This window comes from Poeciliopsis prolifica, unplaced genomic scaffold (genome assembly GCF_027474105.1).
Source record: "Poeciliopsis prolifica strain line A6 unplaced genomic scaffold, Auburn_PproV2 SCAFFOLD092, whole genome shotgun sequence".
Lineage (NCBI taxonomy): Eukaryota > Metazoa > Chordata > Actinopteri > Cyprinodontiformes > Poeciliidae > Poeciliopsis > Poeciliopsis prolifica.
The window spans coordinates 986,837-1,011,179 of NW_026562467.1; the positions used below are offsets into that span (position 1 = coordinate 986,837).

Sequence of the window (24,343 nt, forward strand, 5' to 3'; positions counted from 1 at the left end):
CTAACACTGCCTGTTAAATATTTCTGCTCAGCTTGAGCATCGTGATTCCTTCGGTTCTGACCCGGTTTCTCACACAGAAACAGTTAAGCTTCGGCTGCAGCAGGATGGAGGATAAATAAAGAATCCATGTGAGTCTAATCTGCAGCACAGCTCTAACAGAAACCAGAAGGTGTTGTCGGTGGATTCAGCACAGCCACACTGAAATGGGAGGTCACGGGTCGTGACCTCATCCTCTGGTGGCTACCGAAGAGTAGATGGTCGGATCCGGTTCTTCTTCTGCTTTTCTGCACAGAATAAATAAAAAATAAGAAGTTATAAATATAAAAGTGTCTCAGCTCCCTGCAGGATTACAACCGGATCAGAACCGCTGCAAAGTGTTGCTCCAGATCAAAGATTAAAGTTTCACTCATGAAACCTGGAGATCACATGATCATCACCCAGACTCGGGTCGTAACGAGTAAAAATACTCCTAAAATTTTCAAAAAGTTAATAAAGAAAATGGAATTCTTACTTCAGTAAAATTTCTGGACTTTCTACCCACCGAATGAGAACCAAACTTCACCAGACTCAGTTTCTGTTCAAGTTTCTCAAGTTTTCTATTGAAAGAAACTGATTTGAACAATTTTCTTTTACCCGATTTTGATATTTTTTTGTAACGTATATGAATCATTATTTACATTTTTTAAATACACAAAAATTTATATAATTTATATTTTGGTCTGTCTGATGATGTAATTTTTAAATATTAAAAGATTGATAATTTGATCAGCTACTCAGTACTAGAGTCGGCTTTTTTTCTGTCGTTCACTCAGTCAGTCGTTCAGTCAGTCGGTCGTTCAGTCAGTCGGTCGTTCAGTCAGTTGGTCGTTCAGTCAGTCAGTCAGTCAGTCAGTCAGTCGGTCGTTCGTTCAGTCAGTCGGTCGTTCAGTCAGTCAGTCAGTCAGTCAGTCGGTCGTTCAGTCAGTCAGTCGGTCGTTCAGTCAGTCAGTCGGTCGTTCAGTCAGTCGGTCGTTCAGTCAGTCAGTCAGTCAGTCAGTCAGTCAGTCGGTCGTTCGTTCAGTCAGTCGGTCGTTCAGTCAGTCAGTCGTCGTTCAGTCAGTCGGTCGTTCAGTCAGTCGGTCGTTCAGTCAGTCAGTCAGTCAGTCAGTCAGTCGGTCGGTCATTCAGTCAGTCAGTCAGTCAGTCAGTCGGTCGTTCAGTCAGTTGGTCGTTCAGTCAGTCAGTCGGTCGTTCAGTCAGTCGGTCGTTCAGTCAGTCGGTCGTTCAGTCAGTCGGTCGTTCAGTCAGTTGGTCGTTCAGTCAGTCAGTCGGTCGTTCAGTCAGTCGGTCGTTCAGTCAGTCAGTCAGTCAGTCAGTCAGTCAGTCGGTCGTTCAGTCAATCGGTCGTTCAGTCAGTCGGTCGTTCAGTCAGTCGGTCGTTCAGTCAGTCAGTCAGTCAGTCAGTCAGTCAGTCAGTCAGTCGGTCGTTCAGTCAGTCGTCGTTCAGTCAGTTGGTCGTTCAGTCAGTCGGTCGTTCAGTCAGTCAGTCAGTCAGTCAGTCAGTCAGTCAGTCAGTCAGTCAGTCAGTCAGTCGGTCGTTCAGTCAATCGGTCGTTCAGTCAGTCGGTCGTTCAGTCAGTCGGTCGTTCAGTCAGTCAGTCAGTCAGTCAGTCAGTCAGTCAGTCAGTCAGTCAGTCAGTTGGTCGTTCAGTCAGTCGGTCGTTCAGTCAGTCAGTCAGTCAGTCAGTCAGTCAGTCAGTCAGTCAGTCAGTCAGTCAGTCGGTCGTTCAGTCAGTCGGTCGTTCAGTCAGTCGGTCGTTCAGTCAGTCGGTCGTTCAGTCAGTCAGTCAGTCAGTCAGTCAGTCGGTCGTTCAGTCAGTCAGTCAGTCAGTCGGTCGGTCATTCAGTCAGTCAGTCAGTCGGTCATTCAGTCAGTCAGTCAGTCGGTCGTTCAGTCAGTCGGTCGTTCAGTCAGTCAGTCAGTCAGTCAGTTGGTCGTTCAGTCAGTCAGTCAGTCAGTCAGTCGGTCGTTCAGTCAGTCGGTCGTTCAGTCTGTTGGTCGTTCAGTCAGTCAGTCGTTCATGTCTTCATGTCCTACCTTTCCAGTTTGCTGTGTTTGAACTGGACCGAAGCATAGCTGAGCTCCTCAGCCCCTACTTCCTGTTTCTGACTTCCTGTTTCCTGCTGAAGCGGCGGCAGGATGCTGCTGTAGATGTGATCAGTCTGAGGAGCGCAGAGAGAAGTGAACACTGAGGAACAGACTGCTACAGCTGCAGGAACAAACTTATGACTGTTTATCATCCCGTTACTTTATTGCTTCAACATTTCCAATTGACTTGATGATCTTCAACCTTCAATAACTTTTGATTATTTCATTTTTGCCAAGCAAACTATTTCTATTTTGTATCTTTGAATGTAATTTAAATATATTGCGAAAAGGTTTAAGTAGTTAAATAAAAAATATGTAGAATGTGCCATTTTAAACAAATCTGATAAATCAGTTAATCTCCAGAATAATTGAAAGATTAATTTATGACTGAAATAAGCGTTAAATGCAGCGCTAACATTTAAAAAGTCAATGTTCAGAATGAGACTCTGTAATTGTGATGCACAAATGACTGATTCTTGATTTACAACATGGCTTCTGGTTATTCCAGCAGAGTCAGCAAAACACCGACATTCACACATTTAGCTGCATGTTCTCATTAATTAACTATCAGTCTTAATCGGTGAAATTGTCCAAGTATTAACACAATATAAACTAGTGCTAAGGAAGTAAACTAAATGCTAGCAAGCTATGCTAGCAAGCTAGCTTGTGGCTGGCCCTTCAGCATGCTAACAGCTCCAGGCTAACGTCTTTTCATACAGTTTAATTTACTGTGAATAAAGTCACTGCTTTGCAGACTCTGGATGCAGGTTTGCCAGGCAGCAGCTTTATTAATTTAGCTTTTGAATTAATTACAAAGAACCTCAGTAATGAGGTACTTAGTTACATTTAGTTACTGATAATATAGTAACTAAATTTAAGAAAAGGTTTAATAAACTATCATTGTAAAATTGAGTGCTGCAGCCAGAGCTGAAGGTTGAGTCACTGTAGACTATCTTGCCTTGGAATCCATGTTTCCACTGGCATTTTGCTGATTAAAAAAAATTACTTAATCTAATAATTTAATTATTAATTAAAGTCTCAAATAGAAACAGGTTGGGTTGCCTTTACTTCCTCGTCTCTTCCTGACCTCTGACCTGTCCCGCAACCCATAAATAATGGCTAATAAATAAATAAAATAAGACATGAATATGCTAACATCGCCACAGAATGGATGACAAACAGGAAGTCACCTTCATCTCTATGTCTCCTCTCATGACGTTTGGACTTCCTGCTGCTGTTCGCTTCCTGAAACACAGAGAGAACTCATCAAATAAAAATTCACCTCATTGATGTTTGGATTTTGGTGGAAACATTTTTAACTCCACTCTGATGACATCACAGAAGGTGGTGGTTTAATAAACTGATTTATTTCTAAATAAAGTTTAATTACTCAGCTTCCTGTTTGTCTTCAAGGTTCTGGAATCACTCAGACAATCAAAGCTCGTTAATCATCAAAGAAATGAACTGAAATCAACTGAGACCGGAGAAATATTTGCTGAGATCTTATTGGCAACAATATGATGGATGAATCCACTGGTCCGTTTTGCCCACTGCTAATTAAAATACTAACTGTGCTAAACCTAAAACACCAACATGGTATTTAGATGAAGCTAATGGCTAATGCTAAAGAATAAATTTAAATTGACAACTCTCAAGAAGAAATGTTTACATTATTATTTAAATGTTCTTTAATCCCTTTTAGATATTGAATTTATATTTTTATCTTGTTTTTTTCTGTCTATTTTATTTATTCCTGAATGTTTCTTGTTTGAAATAAAGTTGTTGGAGCAGAAACAGAGTAAACCAACTTCAAAATAAGAGCGTGAATATAAACATCTACTTATGTCAACCTGATCGCTTTAGAATTGATCAGGAAAAATAGGAAGCTAAGTGCAGAAAACGTTTTCAAAGTTAGCAACCCGTTAGCTACTCTATTAGCACATTAGCACTGCTGCGGTACCTTTTGATGATGAAGATGATGATGAGGGTGGTGACCACCAGCAGGACTCCAAACGTCCCAGCAGCAGCCAGAGGAAGGTTAGACTCTGGAAAACAGAAAGCTTCTCTCCATCAGGCTTACTCTGCAGCTGGATGCACCATTCAGATTCTATTCAATCTCAATGATTTAAACTGTTTATAGAGGATTTTATTTATAGAAAACATCAAGAGTTTAGCTATAAAAATGTGTTGTGGTTCTGTGGCGTCAAGCACAACCCAAATAAGGCTGTCGCAGGTTTGATTCCTGGCCTGCTTTGCCACATGTTTCCCCTCTGGGTCATTACCTGCATCAGCTATGTAGCTTTATTGCAGGAAGTCACCTTATTATAACTTGAATAAAACATGTAAAGTTTTTATTCTGGTTAACAAAGAATGAAAACCCAGATCCAGGAAGGCCCGGTCGCGATGCTTCATGAGAAGATCGCACACATTTTTTCAAAGATTTGAATGACAATCCTGTCAAATCGGAGCTTATCCTGGATGCCAGGACACCATGACGTATGACACTTTTTCCTTCCACTAAGTTTTCTTTGTTTGAAATATTTTACTCAGAAAACATTAAACTTCTTAAAGATCTTCTAGGTTTTTAGATGCTGCTGTGTTGATGAAAACGTCTCCAGAACCAACCAGAACCAACCAGAACCGACCTTCCTCCTCCACCTCCTCCTCTTCCTCCACCTGCAGGCTGAACGGCTCTGATTGGGTCTCCATGTTCCTCCTCAGAGCACAGCTGTAGTTCCCAGAATCCTTTGCGCTCAGAGGGCCGAGCTGGAGGGCCGAGCCGTTCCCTGGGAGGGCGTGGCCATCTTTCCTCCAGGTGACCTCCAGGTGTTTGAAGGTGCAGGTAGAAGTGATGCACTGCAGGGAGACAGTTTGACCTCTGCTGACCTCTGATTTGTTGCTGGAGCTCTTTATCTGCATTCTGATCGAATCTAAGTGAAACGTTGTCATTAGTTTGCATTAATATCTGTGATTATTGTCTGAATGTGACGTGTTGATCTTACCAACCACTGAGATTTTGACTCCAGTCTGGTTTGTAAAATGTCCCTCAGAATTATTTGCTTCCATCCTGAATCTAAAGGTTCCCTTGTCGTCCATCTGAATGTCTCTGATCTGCAGAGTGCAATTTGCCTCCATGTTGCCCAGGTAATGAAATCGAGACTCTGTGGCTGTTGAGTTGCTGTCGTAAACAGACGGAGTCGTTCCCTGACAGATCTCATGGTTCTTACACCAGAGAACTCTGACGATCCTCAGAGGAATCCGTCTTCCTCCATGAGGGAAATCTTTCCTAGGAGTGAAGGAACAGGGCAGGACGGCAGTCGATCCTTTCACTGCACAAATGGATCCAAAGTGGTACCGGGTCGTTTGGGCCGCGGCTCCTGGGGAAACAGAGAGTTTCAGATGATTATCTAACGCCGCCGCTGTCCATTGGGCCGCCTGCGTCTGCTTCAGCTGTACTTGTTGTAGTCACTGTGACCACTAGGGGGCACCCCCAACGTGTGAGCCCTGATATTGTGCTGCGAGTTAGAAACTGAGTAAATTCTTCTTCTTGTTATCGGCTCCATCAACTCAAACCAGGAACATGCTAACGTCACAAAACGCCTCCACTGGCAGCTTGATTTATTTCCAGACTCTGATGTAAAAGTTAAAAAGTCTCAACCAGATGGAAGAAGAGAAAAATGCAAACAGCCAAAAACCAACAGGATGATGAAACTGGTGAAAAACTGATCAACCAAGTTGACAAATTGTGGTGTTGGAGCAACGTAGCATAAAGCTGCATAATTGGAATATTTTTATGACTCAACGCCCTATAATGGTGTTACAGTCAAAGAAAGATGCAGCAGCCACAGTGAGCTGCCGCCAGACTCATTCAGGGAACATCATCAGGATTATGAACCGGATCTGAAACGGATCGCTGCGTCTTTAGAACGCTTTCAGTAGAAAGTGTGAATAAACCCGCAGAGAACAGAGCAATATTTCTGTAACCAGTGTTTTCCGGCCCTCCAGGCTCACCTGTAATGGTCTTAAATCTGATCAGTCCATCTGATTAACAGGCGTTTGTTAAACTGCAGTCAGTTGAACAGGAGCCGTGAGGGCCGGGCTGGGAAACGCTCCTCTAACCGTCTGTGCACCAACGTTTGACATTTCAGAAAAGGATCTTCTTCTGTTGTAAAGAATCTGCAACTTATGTCCTCATATCTATGAAATCTGAGTCGTGATGGAGCCACTTCCTGGAAAACATGATGTGATCTTTATTTTACTGAAAATGTTTTGGTTGTTTACCTCATTTTAACGAGATGTTTGATGGTTCATGTTGCAATAAATCTACACTGGAGCAACTCCTCTGCACCGAACTGGAAATACTGAAATACTGAAAGGTGAAGAAGTGGCCGGCTGCCTTGTTGTTACTCACTCTGTGCTTTAAAGGAGCCAGTCAGAAAGAAAAAAACTTTCAGGGACTTGGATTCTGTTGCGTTTTGAGTTTATATTTTTAATAATTTGTTTTTGTGTTTCAGCTATTTCACTTTTTCAATGTAAAAATCAGATTTGAACTTTTCCAGGCAAACAGCTGGCAGGAAGTCGGACGTTAAATTAATAACTGACATCAGTGAGTTGATCTACAAATACTAACTTTCAGAATAATGCATCAAACATGTTCCTGGTGCGTCATGCAAAATGAAATTATCATCAAATTTTAATCATATTAAAGTTAATTGTTTTTTTTTTATTTCACAGCAAAATATTGAGATGTTATAAAATGATGCTTCATTTAATCAGGTCGTTCTGATTTTTTAACACAAAGTGAATGCTTTAAATAATAATGTGACTCATTATTTGGAATCAGCAGGAAAAGCAAAGAAATTACAAACACAAGTTTCCATCAACCTGCAAACTTTCATCTTTCTGTCCGAACTCAGAGATGAAGGAGGAAAACTCTGCTGTCAATTAAACTTCAGAAATGATTTACAGAGATTTAATTTCCTGCTTCCAGGGTTTTTCCTCCTGATGAAGATCAAACTTCTCACCTGCCAGCAGGAACATGAAGCTCCAGAAAACCTTTTCACCTCCAGGCTCCATCCTGAGCTTCCAGACTCTTCATCGTTCTGTCAGAAAACTGATCAGCGACGATGAACTTCCTGTTTTCTCTCTCTCACTTCCTGCTTTATTTGTTATTCCAGTAACTCCTCCCTGCGTGGAGAACTGGGCCGACTGCAGCTCGGCTGTCAGAAGCTCTCAGGTGAGATGAGTTCCTGCGTTATGTGAAGAAACAAGGCAGGAAGTGGAAACGTGGATCTGAGCTTCCTGGTTTTTATCCAGCAGCAGAAAGTGGAGCCATCGTTTTTTTTCCAACAATCAGAACTGCAGTGTGTATTTAATGACAACAATAAAATAAATATTAACCAAGCAGGTTAAAAGTGAACGCCAGGAACCGATGAAAAGCAGAAGTTTGATATAATCCTGATGACAGAAGTAACACTGATTTAAAACAGGAAGACAATTATAAACTTTTTGTCTTTTTTAAGCTAAATATTCATGAAAAAGCAGAACAGGAAACGAGATTTATATTCTGTATATTTACATAGAATTCTCTTTAAACTCAGACTTTCTATTAAAATGTTTTCAGTTGCAGTAAAATTAACCAGTATGAATTGATTTTACCTGATCAAGCAGATTGATTATTGATCTTAGATCAGCCCACCTTACATCACAACCTCTTGTTGTTAAAATAATGTAATTATCTTTAGTAATGCTAATTAAACATGTGAACGTTTAAATGACAGAAACATTTAAATTATGCTGCATTTTGCCACACAATTCATTGACTGGACATGCTAGTTTATAAAGATATCTCTAATTATCTTAAATTAACATTCACAATAGTCAAAATGTTTCTGTCAAATCAAAACCGGAACGTAAACACAGTCAGGCAGAAGAAACTCATTTTATGGTAAAACTGCCTGCCATACTGGCTGGTTTCTGCTCAAAAAACAAGATTATATGTAGAGGAAATATGAATCATTTAAGAACTATAAATAGACGACATGGTCTGTGTTGTGATAACATTGCAGAGACTCATTATGGGCTCTGTGATGTAACATTATGATTTATTTCAGTGATGTGGCTGAAATGCAACAGCAGGTGGCAGTAGTGAGCAATGAAGAGTTGAACTTCCTGTTCATGCTCTCTGACTTCCTGCTGTATTTTTTTCTCTCTGCATTTTAAATTAAATTGAATTAAATCACCCAAACCGCCTGCAGTTCAGCTTTTCTGAAAACATGATAGAAAATCATTTTTTGAGCTGATTGTTGTCAGTAAATGACGTTCAGGAAGTGATGAGCTGCTCGATGTTGCTAAAATGATTGTGTTTCTGAATTTGTGTGCAGGCCTGAGGCTGGGACGGATCCGAACCGTTGACTTTGTTCTGCATCTACAGTCTTAAAATACAATCGGACTTTTTTCTTGCTTTCAATAAAATCACAGATTTTTAAAATAATTATTGAATCAATAAAACAAAAGGAGCAAAAAGTTAATCTTAAAGATATAATAAATGTAAAAAGGTCGACCCTTCTCTGCAGCAGTCAGCGTCGCATCACCTCCTCCGACTCATGACGCTTGGAGAGAGGACAACGGCTTGAAACGTGGACTGAATGCTGGCTGTGAGAGCGCCAGCCGGGTCAGAACCTGCTGCTGTTGGAGCGTTTCCCACCTCCAGTCCAGCAGAAACAGGAGAGGAACAGAAACCAAACACATGAACACGTCCTGAGAACCAGAACTCAGACCAAACTGGACTCCAGGGCCGACAGTTTGTGGTGTTTTCATAAACCTGATGGGTTTTGGACGATCTCCTGAGCCAAGCAGGAACTTTGAGTTGGATCCATTTCCTGCTCCTCAGCAGGAAATGCCGCCATGTGGGAAATTGTTTCAGAAAGTCAAAGGAATCCAATCAGACTGAGTCGGGACCTGAAGATTTTTTTGTTGAAAACCCTGCAGTGTGTAGAAACAGAGCCAGAACCACCTGAACCAGTCCGATCAGTCAATCAGGAACTCAGGTGAGTTACAGCTTATCCTCCAACATCTGCACCTTTCGTCACTGACGGTTTGCTCTGCAGACAAACGGAGACGAGGAAGAATCCGCCTAAAGCTCCTCAAGGTAAAACCGACGGAGAGCTGTCCATCCTGCTGCAGTGACTTTGCACCTGGATAACTCAAACCGACCATCATCTGGAGGTTAAAGGTCAAGGAAACTCATCTTCCTTTGATTTTATCCTGCACTGTAAAAAACAGATTTTCCACCCGGAAGAAGAACGTTGCATTGAAACCGTTTGGATGATTTCTATTTCCTGATCTCAGTTTTATGATGTCAAACTTTAATGACTCGTTTCAGATGTTTCAGTTGGGATTCAGGAACTTTGTTGGAGTGGACTGCAGCGAACAAATGCTGGCAGAAGCTGCAAAGACCAAACTCTACGGAGAGCTCCAACCGGCCCTGCTGGGAACAGAACCACTTCCTGCCCAGACTGGTGACTGCTGAGCTCCTTCCTGCTTCACACACACCCAGCAGGGCTCAGGTTTCACAGACTCGTCCTCTTTGCTGGTTCCAGGCACGTTTGATCTGGTGATTCTGGTCGGGGGCCTCGGCGTTGGTTTCGCTCCGTTCAGCGTCATCAGGGAGCTCTGCGATGCAGCCAAACCAGGTACTGACATCATTTAGCACCAGCATGAACGCTGGAAACCCAAAAACAGGAGGTTTAATCTGCTTGGCGAGAGGCAACCACACGAGTCCAGCAGAGGAAGACGTTGGGACACAACTGCAGCGAGAGCTGCAGCTGCTGGAGGATGACGGGCTGTGGAGTCGAGTCGTCGTCCAGCAGGTGGCGCGCTACATGCTGAACCCTCAGGTGGAGGCCAGCAGGCGGGACGAGGGCCCGGTGTATGTGACCCGGAGCCTTTACCTCTACCAGAAGACCGGCAGCTCGGACGGAAACAAGAAAATATGATGTGAAACCTGAACTCCCGCCCAACTCACTGAACACTGTTAGAAACTGATGAGACAGTGATACCACTTCTGACTGTTTTAAATGTATTTGAAGAGAAAATACAGCTGATAAATATGATGGTTGACAAGTAGAAAACTGCAGCAAAACATGAATGACTCAAACTCCAAAACACACAAACACCAAACACTAATAAACAAATAAAAGCCACTAGGGGAGCCAACCACTAGTGACTCAGTAAAAACAGGATTCGCAGATGAAATGAAGAAATAAAAGATCAACTGTACTTCATGTTGTTTATCATACAACAGCAGAATATTTACAAAGATAATATTCCAGACAGTGACTCCCCCTGGTGGTCTGGAGGTTTTGCAACGTTTGATAATTTTGTAATTTGTTGTTGTTTTTTTTTGTGTCTTTTTTGTAGCATTTTTTGTTTGCATTGGTATTTTTGAGTTTGCATCCTTCATGAATTTGCTGCATGTTCGCTGCAGATAAATGTTTGATCCAAAGAAGAGAAACATCTATAAAGGTATGATTGTTCTAGTTTTACTCAAACATCAAAACTCATAAAAACCTGCAACAGGAGATGAATCAGAAACATTTATGTTTTGAATTGGTGTAAAATATATTTTTTCACTCTTGCATGTCTGATGTTTTCATGTTAGCAGATATTTGGTACCTTTTAGGTTTATTTTGCCTCCTTAAACACTCTGAACATTAAAGCAATAAAAGCTTAGATGTTTTTTTTTTTTTTTGGTTGATTTCAGACTCTAAATTTGGATTATTTCAGTCTTTTGTAGCATATTTCAGTAAATTAAAGTGAGTTTGTTTATTTATTATTGTTTTTATTTTTTAATAAAGGACCAGGAACATTTCTGCAGCAGTGAAATCCCGTTCATGGACAAATAACAGGAAGTCCTGGTCATTATCTAACATCCGTGAGGCCACTAGGGGGCGGAGTCTCCTCCTCCTGGAGGACCATTTCAAGGAGGATCTCGGGATGTCTCACTACAACCACATTTCTGAAGACCACAGACACCGATCACCAACATAAACATTATCCATAAAAAGGGTTTTACAAAATAAAAATAGCTTTTTACAAATATAAGTAAGAAGAGAAGGTTTTACATCAAACACGTCTCATAAATGTCATAAATCAATAATCTACAAATTGATTGGAGCTGCATTATCAAAGAAATAATGATAGAATCACTCTTCATACAAACCTGTGAAAGAGTGATGTTTCCCTTTATATTTCAGACGATCAAATAAATATAAATATTGGTTCAAGAATACAAAAACTGTTTTCAATTGATGGCTTAATTTATGAAGGAGGGGAAACTATGCAGATCGATCCTGGCTTTAAGGAAGAAAGCAACAGCCCAATTGTTTAACAAGAAATGACCTAATAACCTATATAATGTCAAGTTTATCCAGGAAAAAAGCAGAAAACAGAAACATAATTTTGTACATTGTCTTTTCTATTAACTTACCGATTGTTTTAAAATAAATTAATATTAGTGTTTCGGTATATGTCATCACTAAAACACATTCATGAATAAAAATATATCAATCGACACAAACACTAATTGTTGGATAATTCGATTCAAAAATACTTTATTCCAAAGGGAAATTAAATGTTGTAACTCATTAATTCAGAATTCTTAATTTAATATTATATACTATAAGCTTAATCATTTAACTAAAACCTATATTTAAAAAAAACATTTTTATTCTAACTTCATTTTAGAAAAACAACCGTGTCGTTCTCCACGCAGTGAGTCATTACCCCGCACAGACGATCTTCGTGCAGCCTCCCTGCATCCCCAGCATCCCTGCGCAGTGAATCAGACTGACCGACCCAGCGAGACGCACCGAGCGCGGCTCCGTCAGCGGGCACCTGAAGGCTTCCTCCCCGGGTCAGAGGCGTGTTTTCGGTGATTCCTCCCCGCTGGTTTCCCTCCTTTATGGATGTGAAGTAACAGCGGCGGCAGCGAGTCGGTTCCCCCTCCATCTCTGCGCTTCTTTCGGCCAGGATCCAAACCTCCTCTGAACCACAAAATGGCGGACATCATCGAGCTGGGACCCGCCTACGGTGAGACCGGACCGGAGTCCGAACCTTTTCCCGATGTACCAGCAGAGCTCTGCTTTGTCCAGATGTGTAGTTTGTGTTTGGGAGGTTTTGGGGCAGCTGTGAGGAGGGAAACGATCCGTGTCGGGTGTCCGTCTGACTTTGACTTGAAACATTTACACTGTCAAAATAAGAATGTCTCCCTGCGTGTCGCTAACAGCGGGGTCGCGGACGCTCCCCTCCGTCATCATTCCGCAACAATTAAACATGAAACCTTTATTCATTTGTGACGTGATTGTTCGTGTCAATCCGAACCCGCGGATGGTTAAAAACAGCCCGAACTCGGGTGGGTTGAAAGAAAACAGGGCGCGTTCCCACGCAGTCTGCCGCCCTCTCGTGCGTGCGCGTCGCGTGCCAGTAACGGGTGGGTAGAGGCTGACGTCATGTCTGTTCCCTGCGACAGAGGAATGATCTGTCCTTATAAACCCATCTTTGTCCGCCGGAGTTGTCGCTGCTTCCCGCAGGACCGATCAGTTCCCGGGGAAGATGCGGGCCAGGACCGGGCCAGAACCGGGCCAGGACCGGGCCAGAACCGGGCCAGGACCGGGCCAGAACCGGGCCAGGACCGGGCCTGCAGATTCTCTTCAAACTGCAGTGAACACTGATATTAACTCAACTTCTGGTCCCATGAAGTCGTTGCTGCCAGGTCTTTGGAGACATTGGCCGGACTTGAGATTAGGGACCATTTAATCCAAACCAGCCTGTGGAGGCATCTGGGTTAAAACCAGGGAATCTGGGCCTGTCCGGGCCTGGGTCCAGTTCTAGCTTTGGCTTTCTGATCTATGATCAGGTTAAAGTGACTCATTTCTGACGTTGAAGCTGCTAAAGAAAAGATAAAGCCTGGATTATTAAGCAATGGATGATTAATCCTCCCTGGATTGGGAGATTTGGGGTGTTGAAGTAGAAGCCCAGAAGAACCTGCAGCTCTCCAGAACCAGAACGTTCAGTTTATTGTAGTAGTTTAGCAAAGCGCTGCTGTCGATGATTTTAGTGATCGACTAATTGGACGAAATAATAAAGTCAGGTTCTGCTAAAGTACAAACTCTTTTTAGGACTTAAAAATATATACAAACAAGAAAATTTAAGTAAATTAATTCTGTTTTTAGATTTTATTGTTTAAAATGTTGCAACTCTGATTAAACCCAACCAACTACAAGAAATACTTAAAACTTGATATATAAACTCTACATAATTAATTTAAATTAAGATAAAAGCAACAAATAAAAAGTTTAATCTCAAATCTGTTGCTTTATTTCACACTAGTTTCACAGAAGCTAACTCTGCGGAGCTGCTGTTCCAGCTGAGCTTAACATGCTAACACTTTGATAGTTTCTGTCATTTTTGCAAGCTTCACTTTGTAACTCTACCTCTCCTTCCACAGCTAAAAATAGCACTTAGCTTAGCATATGTGTCATCACCACAGGCGTTAGCATTGTCGTTAGCATTGTCGTGCAACACGAATAGTCTTCCCACCAGACTTCAGAGCGATGAATAGTTTAAGTGTTTGTTACAGTAAATTAACAAAACTTTGAAGCAGAACATCCGCTCAGGTCTGGACTTTGACTAGGTCATTCTAACCTATTAATCTGCTGTGGTCTAAATCATCTCATAATGTCTCTAATTATGGCTTTAAATCTCAAAATGGTGACTTTTTGTTGGGGTTTTATCTTTTCTTTCATGGTGGAAATGAACTTCCACCAAAATGAGAGAAAATGTGAAAAGGTTTATGGGGTGTGAATATTTCTGCACATTATTGCCTAAAACTAAAAGTTTTTGCTCCCCTGCTTTAAGTGGAAGCTGTTTAATGATGCGTTTACTGACCAGGAGGAACCTGGGAGTTCTGATGCATTCAGGGAACAAGAAGGAAAATCCGATATTTAACAGGTTACTGATCGATTCTGGACCGAGTGCAGAAACTTTTCACATCCTCTCAGTCAGAATAAAGTCCAGTTTGTGTCTCCGTCCAGCCAAAACAAAATCATTTTCAGGAAATGTTTTGAATAATTCACTATAAAAAAGGTGAAAAAATTCTGAAATATCACAACTTTTCAGCTGATAGGTCTGTGAAAATCATCTTGTTGATGTAAAATTATATTTCTGATGTTTTTATCGTCTTTTGAGAAAAAATAACATTTTGCAGAAGCATCCAACCAATCAGGAACTGCTTCACTCAAACAAAATATTCCAGAGAATCAGGAGGATTTTCAGCAGCAGAATCAGTAAATCACACACACACACACACACGCACGCACACACACTCACACTCACACACACACACACACACACACACACGCACGCACACACACTCACACACACACACACACACACTTACACTCACACACACACACACACTCACACTCACACGCATACAGCTGATGTGTGTGTTGCTAAGCAGTGATCTGAGCCGTGACATCATCCGCTGGAGTCTGAATGGAAGCCGGAAACGGAGGAAAGCTTTCAGGCTTTAATGGCTGCAGCAGCAACGCAGCAATCAGCTGTCAGTGGAGGATACTTTGGGGTGTGTTTTATTCTGAGGCACATTCGTCTTGTTGTCACCCGTCTGATCCTGCAGACGAGTTTGAAACGTTGCAGTTTAGTGTTTTTTAGACGTTTAAATCGTCCGTTTCTGGGTTTTCTTGCCACGCTGCAGTCGGGTTGTTGCAGGACTGAATGAAGCTGCAGCAGTGAGTCTCATGGACGCATCAGGGCAACAAGGCAGCACTGTGTGCTGCAAACAAAGGCCTGCTCTCCTCTTCATCATCACCATCTTCCTCACCTCTGAGCAGTTAAATCCTCGCTGGTCGATTCCATCAGTTTGGTTCATTTTCCTGTTTTCAACACAAAAATCTTCCCAGTTTCTTCCTTTCATGCCGAAGTTGTTATCATTATTATTGATGATGGATCTTCATCACCTGGTGTCCTTTTCATCCACACAACTCAACAGAGACTCTGGTACCAACATACAGAACCAACCGGTTCTGGTGTTTCTGAGATATTGATATTAATTCACTAATTAATTATGGACCAGAGCTTTGGGAAGCTTTGTTCATTACTAATGAAAATAAACAAAACCAGGAGATAAGATTTCCAAAGACAGGATGGAACCAGAGCTGTGACATGATTTTCAAGGCTAAAGCCTGGGTCAAAGGTCAACTCAAAGGTAGCTTTAACCAAAACATCCAAAGATCCTGTTATTATATCAGGAGCAACAATAAATTCTTCCAGCTTCCTTCATTTCATTAAAGGAAACTGTTACTATGCTGATGATACGCTGATATCATCCACAGAGACCCGTGACATCGGGTCTCGGCGTCGGGTCAGCTGTCGGTCTCAGCGTCGGTCAAGCTGTCGGGTCACGCGGCGGGTCAAGCTGTCGGGTCTCAGCGTCGGGTCAAGCTGTCGGGTCCGGCGTCGGGTCAAGCTGCGGGTCTCAGCGTCGGTCAGCTGTCAGGTCTCAGCGTCGGGTCTCAGCGTCGGGTCTCAGCGTCGGGTCAAGCTGTCGGGTCTCAGCGTCGGGTCAAGCTGTCGGGTCTCGGCGTCGGGTCTCAGCGTCGGGTCAAGCTGTCGGGTCTCAGCGTCGGGTCATGCTGTCGGGCCTCGGCGTCGGGTCTCAGCGTCGGGTCAAGCTGTCGGGTCTCAGCGTCGGGTCAAGCTGTCGGTCTCAGCGTCGGGTCACGGCGTCGGGCCTCGGCGTCGGGCCTCGGCGTCGGGCCTCGGCGTCGGGTCAAGCTGTCGGGTCTCAGCGTCGGGTCCCGGCGTCGGGTCACGGCGTCGGGCCTCAGCGTCGGGTCAGCTGGTCGGGTCTCAGCGTCGGGTCTCGGCGTCGGGTCAAGCTGTCGGGTCTCAGCGTCGGGTCACGGCGTCGGGTCACGGGCGTCGGTCACGGCGTCGGGCCTCAGCGTCGGGTCAAGCTGTCGGGTCTCAGCGTCGGGTCACGGCGTCGGGTCACGGCGTCGGGTCTCGGCGTCGGGTCTCGGCGTCGGGTCACGGCGTCGGGTCACGGCGTCGGGCCTCGGCGTCGGGCCTCGGCGTCGGGTCTCAGCGGCGTTGACAGACCGTCCACCGCGTCTCTACGCTGATGATGCTCTGATGGGCGTCGCCTCTGATAATGTCAGTGGAGGATACTTTGGGGTTGAACACAGATGGAGTGAATGACCTCTTCCTGTCCTCTGTGTCTCCGTCCAGCCATGTCCCCGGTGCTGGCGGGCTTCCTTGGAGCTGGAGTCCTGGTTCTGGTGTGGTGGTGGTTCTGGTCCTGCTCTGGTCGTTCTGTCAGCGCCGGTACCTCCGGGTCACCGGGCGCTACAAGCTGCACGGCGACCGATACTGCGACGCAGAGGACCCCCCGTACAAATTCATCCACATGCTGAAGGGGATCAGCATTTACCCAGAATCCCTCAGCGGCAGCAAGCGCATCGTCCGAGGAATCCGCCGCGCCGACCGGTCGGAGCGTGACGGCGAGCGGGGCGGTCCGGCCGGCGGCGCGGCGGGCCGGGGAATGGTCCTGGTGGATGCGGAGAACAACATCCTGGACGTCCCGGGCCAGCTGCAGATGAGTCACCTGGTCCCGCCCTCTGGGTCGGGCCCCGCCCACAGCCAGGCCCGGCTGGAGCGGGCGCTGCCGGTCCGCGCCGACTACTGCTGCCTGGACAGCAGCTCGGCCGGCAGCAGCCAGACCAGCAGCAAGACGGCGTCGCCCTTTACCCCCGCCTCCTCCGAACCGGAACCGGAACCCGACCTGGGCTCCATCGGCCTCAGCGTCGACTACAACTTCCCCAAGAAGGCGCTGGTGGTGACGGTGGTGGGGGCCCGGGGCCTCCCCGCCGTGGACGAGCAGGCCGGCAGCTCCGACCCTACGTGAAGATGACCATCCTGCCGGAGAAGAAGCACCGCGTCAAAACCCGCGTGCTGCGCAAGACGCTGGACCCCGTCTTCGACGAGACCTTCACCTTCTACGGCGTGGCCTACAGCGCGCTGCCCGACCTCACGCTGCTTCCTGGTGCTCAGCTTCGACCGCTTCGCCCGCGATGACGTCATCGGGGAGGCCGTGGTGCCGCTGAAGGGCGTGGACCCGAGCACCGGCCGGGTCCACCTGAGCCAGCAGATCACCAAGAGGAACATGCAGGTGAGCAGGAAGCTGCTGTTAGCTTAGCGTTAGCATGGAGGCAGGCCGCTCCGCTTCACACAGAAATATTCTTTAATCCTCTGATCAGAACCAACTGGGTCACATCAGGACTGGACCAACATTACAACATAAACCCATCAAACAACTTCACATTTTTATTCTTCACTGGAAGATTATTGGTGGTAAAAGTGATTATCGGTAATGAAGGCTGATTATTGGTAATGAAGGCTGATTATCGGTGATGAAGGCTGATTATCGGTAATGAAGGCTGATTATTGGTAATGAAGGCTGATTATTGGTAATGAAGCTGATTATCGGTGATGAAGGCTGATTATCGGTAATGAAGGCTGATTATTGGTAATGAAGGCTGATTATTGGTAATGAAGGCTGATTATCGGTAATGAAGGCTGATTATTGGTAATGAAGGCTGATTATTGGTAATGAAGGGCTGATTATCGGTAATGAAGGCTGATTATTTGTAATGAAGGCTGATTATTGGTAATGAAGGCTGATTATTGGTAATGAAGGCTGATTATCGGTAATGAAGGCTGATTATCGGTGATGAAGGCTGATTATCGGTAATGAAGGCTGATTATTGGTAATGAAGGCTGATTATTGGTATAAAGGCTGATTATCGGTAATGAAGGCTGATTATTTGTAATGAAGGCTGATTATTGGTAATGAAGGCTGATTATTGGTAATGAAGGCTGATTATCGGTAATGAAGGCTGATTATTGGTAATGAAGGCTGATTATTGGTAATGAAGGCTGATTATTGGTAATGAAGGCTGATTATCGGTGATGAAGGCTGATTATTGGTAATGAAGGCTGATTATTGGTAATGAAGGCTGATTATTGGTAATGAAGGCTGATTATTGGTAATGAAGGTGATTATTGGTAATGAAGGCTGATTATTGGTAATGAAGGCTGATTATCGGTGATGAAGGCTGATTATTGGTAATGAAGGCTGATTATTGGTAATGAAGGCTGATTATTGGTAATGAAGGCTGATTATTGGTAATGAAGGCTGATTATTGGTAATGAAGGCTGATTATCGGTGATGAAGGCTGATTATTGGTAATGAAGGCTGATTATTGGTAATGAAGGCTGATTATTGGTAATGAAGGCTGATTATTGGTAATGAAGGCTGATTATTGGTAATGAAGGCTGATTATTGGTAATGAAGGCTGATTATCGGTAATGAAGGCTGATTATTTGTAATGAAGGCTGATTATTGGTAATGAAGGCTGATTATCGGTAATGAAGGCTGATTATTGGTAATGAAGGCTGATTATTGGTAATGAAGGCTGATTATTGGTAATGAAGGCTGATTATCGGTAATGAAGGCTGATTATCGGTAATGAAGGCTGATTATTGGTAATGAAGGCTGATTATTGGTAATGAAGGCTGATTATTGGTAATGAAGGCTGATTATTGGTAATGAAGGCTGATTATTGGTAATGAAGGCTGATTATCGGTAATGAAGGCTGATTATCGGTAATGAAGGCTGATTATTGGTAATGAAGGCTGATTATTGGTAATGAAGGCTGATTATTGGTAATGAAGGCTGATTATTGGTAATGAAGGCTGATTATTGGTAATGAAGGCTGATTATTGGTAATGAAGGCTGATTATTGGTAATGAAGGCTGATTATTGGTAATGAAGGCTGATTATCGGTAATGAAGGCTGATTATCGGTAATGAAGGCTGATTATTGGTAATGAAGGCTGATTATCGGTAATGAAGGCTGATTATTGGTAATGAAGGCTGATTATCGGTAATGAAGGCTGATTATCGGTGATGAAGGCTGATTATCGGTGATGAAGGCTGATTATCGGTAATGAAGGCTGATTATCGGTAATGAAGGCTGATTATCGGTAATGAAGGCTGATTATCGGTAATGAAGGCTGATTATTTGTAATGAAGGCTGATTTTCGGTCCCCTGCTCTCTGTCTGTGTTCTCAGTGCGAGAGCCGCGGCGAGCTGCTGGCCTCGCTGTCCTACCAGCCCGTGTCCCACCGCCTCAGCGTGGTCGTCCTGAAGGCCAGACATCTGCCCAAGATGGACATGACGGGCCTGTCAGCCAGTGAGTGCAACCAGGAGACGCTCTGCAGCGAAACGCGGCCCGTTCTTCTCCCTCACACATGAATGGACGTTTCTATTCCTCATCCATCTGTCCAGGCGCCGTCGGCACCAAACCAGCCAGTAGAATTCAAGGCTGGTTGATTCTGATGCCTTTTTATTATTTTAGGAACAATGAAGGTTTTTCAAGACGAAGCCAGATTAGGAGATTATTTTTATATTACAAGAATAAACTCCTAATATTGGCAGAAAATAGATTGTGAGAAAAGTTATTTTAAAGAGAAATTGCGACTTTATTTCCTATAATTACGACATAATTCTCATAATAATAATATTCTTCTTGCATTATTATGACTTTATTCTGGTTTTACATCTTAATCTATAGTTTCACATTATTCTTATAACATTTCAATTTTATGCTCTTATTTTTCTTTAATCTCTATTGCAACTTAAATTATGACTGCTCATATTTTGTGACTTTATTCTCTTCCATAAATTAATATAAATCAAAATCCAGTAAGAAAAATAAACATTTTGTTTCACCTTAATATATATAATTTCTTCATTAGTTTGGTTTTTATTCCATTTTTGTCAAAAAGGCGTAACATGTTTTCTACTTTGATTCAATTTTGACATTTAAAATATAAATATCTACTAAAGTAAAAGCAGTTTTTCTGTCTAGTGAGGCTGTAATAAATATAGAGGAAGTGCAGATCGCGTTATGCTGACCTCTGCAGCTCATCTTCTTCTTCTTCTCCTACGCTCAGATCCGTATGTGAAGGTGAACGTTTTCTACGGCCGTAAGCGCATCGCCAAGAAGAAGACGCACGTGAAGAAATGCACGCTGAACCCGGTCTTCAACGAGTCCTTCATCTACGACATCCCGCCCGAACTGCTGCCCGACGTCTCCGTGGAGTTCCTGGTGGTGGACTTCGACCGGACCACCAAGAACGAGGTCCTGGGCCGCCTGCTGCTGGGCCTGCACAGCCCCTGCCCCTCTGGCGCCTCCCACTGGCGGGAGTGTGTGAAAACCCGCGCAGGCAGATCTCCAAGTGGCACAACCTGAGCGACTTCTGAGGAAGAGGAGGAAGCAGCTGAGACTCTACCAGTGATCCCTACTGCGAAACAAAGACTCAGTGTACAGCTCTCTCACACACACACACACACACACACACACACACACACACACACACACACACACACACATACACACACACACACACACACGTTACCAGATCTGCAACACACACACCGCTGTGATGATAGTCCAACTCTCCGTCTCTATTATCCACCAAAACGTTTTGCAAGTTTAAGAAAAAATCCTAAAGTTTCATTTGAAAAGAAAAGAGGGCGGGTCCAACGCGCTTTAAAAAGAAGAAGAAGAAGACACGCCTCCCCTTCTCCTGCAGCTGCCATGTCTCTGAAGCTCCGAGCTGCAGAGATCCTCTGACGCTGCGACGCTCCACCGCGCAGAGAAAACTTGCTCTGTTTTCAGCATGCTCCCCGCCTGCGACGGTCCGGGTTCTGTCCCGCTCCAGAACTTTCCCAGAAACCTGAAGATGCCGGGTTTCGTCCCGGCCCAAAGTACTGCAGAGAAAACCTGCAGACTGATCCCAGCTCATGTAACATACCTGATTTATCCTGGAGGCTGAAGCAGAGGCCAGATGTTCCACCAAAATCTCTCAGATCTGCTTCTAATCTGTTTAACTGATTCACACTAAATCATCAGATCCTCACATACTTTCTCTCTAATCAAGAGTTTGTTGAAAATTTTCTGCAAAAAGAAGATCATACACATGGGGTTTAAGTGATGCTAACTCCCACCTGCAGGGGGCGGTGTTTCTTACTCGATGTCAGGTTGTCAGAAAAATCCCTTTTTTAAAGTTCTAACAGATACAGACGTTTCCGGGTGCGAACCGTTTGCCTCTTATTGGGTTTTTTCTTCTATAAATAGTTTTTGGAAGGAAAAAAAACTAGCATCAGAAATTTTGCTGTTTTGATTGCAAAGAATGACAAAAGCAACCATAAGAACCTGGGGGACTGATGGATGGTGTCAGGATTCAGACACCATCCATCAGTCTGTTTTTGGGTTGATAATGTAGAAAACAGTGAAACTGTAAAATACAGTGAGAGAGTTGCTGTTTTTTTATTTAAAGGGGCGGTACTACGTATTTTCAGGGCATCCGGTGCCACTTTATATAATCAAGTAACTTTGTTACGTTAAGTTGTCAAAATGCTGTCGAATAGAAATTTAAATTTAACTTCCAGATTTAACCCCTTGAAATTACGCCTCTGTCTCTTTAAAAACTCCTCTTCTTCCTGAAGCTCCGCCCCCAGGAAGTCATCCCAACATGGCTCCTCTGTTAACCTTTAGCATTTTTACCAGTGTCAGCAGGTGATTGCTAATTGGCGCTGGCTAGTTTGAAGGAGCTGAGTGGGGGAGGAGCTGCGCCTTGGGGGCGGGGCTAGGTCCACCCAGGTGTTTTGTGCAGCTGAATGGTTGCCATGGAGATTAATAGATTCGTGAAAGAATCAAAGCAACACTCCATATTTGTTTCTGACGAGAATTAAATTATAGTATGACGGAAACAGTTGATTTTCCACAAAATCAACTTTGTTATGGAAAAAAAATTACAACTTTGATGCAAAGTTGACACTTTTCACGCTTATGGCAACAGTCATGGACATTTCTGAAGACTCCTTCATGTTCAGTGACATAAAGAGTTAAAGCAAAACCTCTGGCTGTTTCCTGCTCCCATCCCAGTCCATTAACAAACCAGCCCACCAGAGGGCGCCCTTCATTACTAACGATTCACAAGCTCCTGAATGCATTCAGGTTTTAATCAGGCTGTTTACGGTTTTAATCAGGCTGTTTCCGGTTTTAATCAGGCTTTTTCAGACTAGCAGCTCATTGTGTTTGTTTTGTAGTGTCCGGGTCTGACCTTTGACCTGTCCCTGCGGCGCAGCCTCCTGTTCTCTGCTTCACGCCTCCCTGATTGTCCCTGTGAGCGATCCGCCACCAGATGGCGCCGTTTCCCCGCTTGGTTCTGTTTCCTCGGCTCTGAACAGAGGAGCCGCAGTTTGGGCTTAGCGCTCCCTGCTGACGCAGGTCAGTCTGAGTTTGACGTCCATCCAGCCGCAGCTGCTCCACAAACATTAACTCGTGTAAATCTGCGCATCACCTGAACGTTTTGACGCCGGACGGCTTTCCTCTGAGCGGAGCTGCCTGCAGACCGACAGACTGTAGATTTGTACAGATGTGAATTTGTTCGCTGGTTTCCTTCCTGTCTGTTGTCCTCAGAGCTTTCGTGTGTTTGAGCGCCCCCTGCTGTAGACCTGGATGCTAACCTCTGTGTCGGGCTTGTTAACACTCAGTGGACGTGCAAATAAAAAACAAGTTATGTACGAGGGCTGCGTCCTTTTTCTATTTTCTCCTGGTTTATTTTTAATGATTTTCCAACAGAAAAAATCTCCAGGTTGGTCCAAATGGGTCAGAACCAGAACATAAGCACTCAGAGCTGAGGAGAAATGAGCTAAATAACTAAAGATGGAGGAATAGCAGTTAAACACACTAACATGTTTAGTTTGTCTACATTTATAAAAAAATAACATTTTTCTTCAAGTCCTGTCTAATATTTATTTATTTTAATCGCATTTTAATCCAAAATAAGAAATATTTTCAATCCAAAATCCAATTTTCTGCTAAATTATTGAATACATTAACATACTAAATAAAAAACAAGGATATTTAGATTTTCAATGGAGCTTCTAGAAATGAAGACTCTGACTTTAGCTGTTAGCATGTTTAGCATTAAGATGCTAAACTCTGACAGGACCAGGATTGAACCAACTGTTCAGATTTAAGTTACAGCAAAATGTAATATTCTGATACAAATCGGATCCAAAACTCAGACTATAATCCAAAAACGGATCAAATATCAATAAATGTGCAAGATGGGAGTCTGGCATGTCAATAATTCAGAGATTCAGAAGCTCAGCACTACTGATCGAACTTCTGAATGAACGGTGCTCTTATTTTGACATTTCACACAGGAAGTCTCATTTTAATGCAGCCCCTAGTTTAACAGGAGAGAAGGTCAGAGGTCAGTTAAGTTTATTTCTTTCTGAAATGATCAAACCCATTTAATGCAGCATTCAACTGGAGAGACGCTCATTAGATGAAAGGATGAATAGCAGCATTAACATCCCATAATAATCTGCCAACGTCACTGGCGGTTTAAACTCAACTTGTCTCAGTTTATTTATTTTTATGACTCAAATCTCCATCAGTAATAATGGCTGATAGTTACTGAAGCTTTGGTTCTAAATGTTCGTTTCGATGTTCTGCGAATCTGAGCAGCCAGTAAAACCAAACGGCGTTGGAACCCAAAGATCCGCTGATATAAAGCTGGTTCTGTCAGTAGGAGCCCGACCGTCCAGACAGGCTGGTCCCAGTCAAACCAGCAGCTGCCACACATGCTGGTCAGACACTCCAACTGCCAGACACTTCCACAGAAAACCTGGAGAAAAGCATGAAGAGTGTTAATCAGCTGAAGGATTATTAGAAAGGCCGTTTACTTGGAACGAAAATAAAAAGCAATGAAGTCAGGAAGTAAAAGTTCCTCACTTCCAACTTCATTTCGATATTAAGAGCTAAATAATGAAAGTCAGTCATCTCCGACCGCCGGACGTCAGCGGATGCATCCTGACCTGCTGTGACTGTAAACAGGCTTTGTTTACTGGAAGGAGAAAATCCGCGAGTCACCGCATCGTGACGGTGATGATTACAGTCGACCCTGAGCAGCTGAGGGTTGACTCAGGCCTGAAAACCACCGATGCCAGTGTGGTGAATGAGGCGGCGATCACATGAAGCCTGGAATA

The 24,343-nt window shown here is 43.8% G+C and overlaps 2 protein-coding genes and 1 pseudogene across 2 annotated transcripts; 2 read left to right on the forward strand and 1 right to left on the reverse strand.

The window, feature by feature from the left end:
* Positions 1-138: 138 nt before the first annotated feature.
* Positions 139-7,219, reverse strand: LOC129353560 (uncharacterized). Its single transcript, XM_055022910.1, has 7 exons — positions 7,153-7,219; positions 5,131-5,505; positions 4,774-5,058; positions 4,089-4,173; positions 3,319-3,373; positions 2,078-2,202; positions 139-284 (listed from the first exon to the last, which is right to left on the reverse strand). The coding sequence occupies exons 1-7, from the start codon at positions 7,202-7,204 to the stop codon at positions 227-229; spliced, it is 1,035 nt and encodes a 344-aa protein (XP_054878885.1). The 5' UTR covers positions 7,205-7,219; the 3' UTR covers positions 139-226.
* A 2,293-nt stretch (positions 7,220-9,512) lies between these two features.
* Positions 9,513-10,125, forward strand: LOC129353544 (methyltransferase-like protein 27). The gene is made up of 3 exons (XM_055022898.1): positions 9,513-9,648; positions 9,730-9,822; positions 9,872-10,125. Exons 1-3 carry the CDS (start codon positions 9,513-9,515, stop codon positions 10,123-10,125), a joined length of 483 nt encoding a protein of 160 aa, XP_054878873.1.
* Positions 10,126-11,937: 1,812 nt separating this feature from the next.
* LOC129353572 (synaptotagmin-11-like) lies at positions 11,938-22,870 on the forward strand (annotated as a pseudogene).
* The last annotated feature ends 1,473 nt before the right edge of the window (positions 22,871-24,343 follow it).

What these genes read in the sequence shown, in the direction of transcription:
- LOC129353560 (XM_055022910.1), bottom strand. Translation starts at nt 7,204, where the DNA reads ATGGAGCCTGGAGGTGAAAAGGTTTTCTGGAGCTTCATGTTCCTGCTG. An exon ending in AGTCAAAATCTCAGTGGTTG is followed by an intron (nt 5,059 to 5,130) that starts GTAAGATCAACA and finishes CGTTTCACTTAG; the next exon opens with ATTCGATCAGAATGCAGATA. An exon ending in ATCATCTTCATCATCAAAAG is followed by an intron (nt 3,374 to 4,088) that starts GTACCGCAGCAG and finishes TCTGTGTTTCAG; the next exon opens with GAAGCGAACAGCAGCAGGAA.
- LOC129353544 (XM_055022898.1), top strand. Translation starts at nt 9,513, where the DNA reads ATGTTTCAGTTGGGATTCAGGAACTTTGTTGGAGTGGACTGCAGCGAA. An exon ending in ACCACTTCCTGCCCAGACTG is followed by an intron (nt 9,649 to 9,729) that starts GTGACTGCTGAG and finishes TGCTGGTTCCAG; the next exon opens with GCACGTTTGATCTGGTGATT. An exon ending in CTGCGATGCAGCCAAACCAG is followed by an intron (nt 9,823 to 9,871) that starts GTACTGACATCA and finishes ACCCAAAAACAG; the next exon opens with GAGGTTTAATCTGCTTGGCG.